The sequence below is a fragment of the Eimeria mitis genome, genomic scaffold, assembly GCF_000499745.2.
Source record: "Eimeria mitis Houghton genomic scaffold, Emh_scaff624, whole genome shotgun sequence".
Classification (NCBI taxonomy): Eukaryota; Apicomplexa; class Conoidasida; order Eucoccidiorida; family Eimeriidae; genus Eimeria; species Eimeria mitis.
This window is the reverse complement of record NW_013574431.1, coordinates 17,083-18,095: the sequence shown is the minus strand read 5'-3', so window position 1 is coordinate 18,095 and position 1,013 is coordinate 17,083. Positions and strand designations below refer to the sequence as shown.

The window sequence follows — 1,013 nt, the reverse complement described above, 5'->3', positions numbered from 1 at the left end:
ATAGAGCAGCAGTATTCCTTCGTGCTGCAGCGGCGAGGGTTTGAGATTCTGCTGCTGCTGCTGCTGCTGCAGCAGCAGCTGCTGCTGCTGCAGCAGCTGCTGCTGCTGCTCTGTTCCCAGCAGCAAAGAGTGGCTGTAGTGCCGCAGCAGCTCAGGGTGAGCTATCCATCTTTTTTTGTTTCCTGGGGGCCCCCTGAGGGGGCCCCTTCTCAGCAGCAGCTTGAGCAGCAGTTGCTGCTGCTGCTGCTGCTCCTGCTGCTCCTGCTGCTGCTGCTGCTGCTGTTGCTGCTGCTGACCCTCTACCTCAGGGCTCGTGTTGCGCCGGCGCAGCAGCTGCAGCAGCAACCCGGGGGCCTCTTGCTTCTCCTCCATGCTGCCTGGGATCCACTCGTACCCAGCAGCAGCAGCAGCAGCAGCAGCAGCGGCAGCAGCAGCAGCAGCAGCGGCAGCAGCAGCAGCAGCGGCAGCAGCAGCGGGTAGCTACTATGTGTTGAGCCCGCTAGGGAGAGAGCAGCATCATGAGGGGTAGTCGGGGTGTATAGAAAGGAAAATAAAATAAATAAATAGATATAAAAAGTTAAATTATATTTTAATATTTATATTTATTATTTTTATTTTATATTTATTATTATTTCCTCTGTTTTTTAAGCAGCAGCAATGGGGTGCACGGGGTGTACATACACCTCACCGCGGTGCAGCAGCACAAGGGGCCCTAACACAAAAAATATTCAGGTGTATAGGCATCTTTATTTTTTTTATTTAAATATATTAAAATTTATTTATTATTTTTTAATAAATACAACAGAAGACAACACACAACAAAGCAAAAGTACACAGATAGCGTCACCGCCGCCTGGGGCCCCCGAGCAGCAGCAGCAGCAGCAGCAGCAGCAGCAGCAGCAGCAACAGCAGCAGCAGCAGCAGCAGCAACTAACTTCTTTAGAAATTAACAATTTGGTGTATTAAATATATTCAGTTGAGGGTTTTGTTTAACCTTAATACGACGCTAGTTA

The 1,013-nt window shown here is 49.5% G+C and overlaps 1 protein-coding gene across 1 annotated transcript in view; it reads left to right on the top strand.

The window, feature by feature from the left end:
- Positions 1 to 657: 657 nt before the first annotated feature.
- EMH_0018150 (uncharacterized protein) overlaps positions 658 to 1,013 on the top strand; it is a gene marked incomplete at both ends in the record, with an annotated part of 3,466 nt that continues 3,110 nt past the window's right edge. Inside the window, one exon of the mRNA XM_013501058.1 lies at positions 658 to 732. Coding sequence (XP_013356512.1) covers positions 658 to 732 — 75 coding nt within the window. The remainder of the gene's footprint in view (positions 733 to 1,013) is intronic.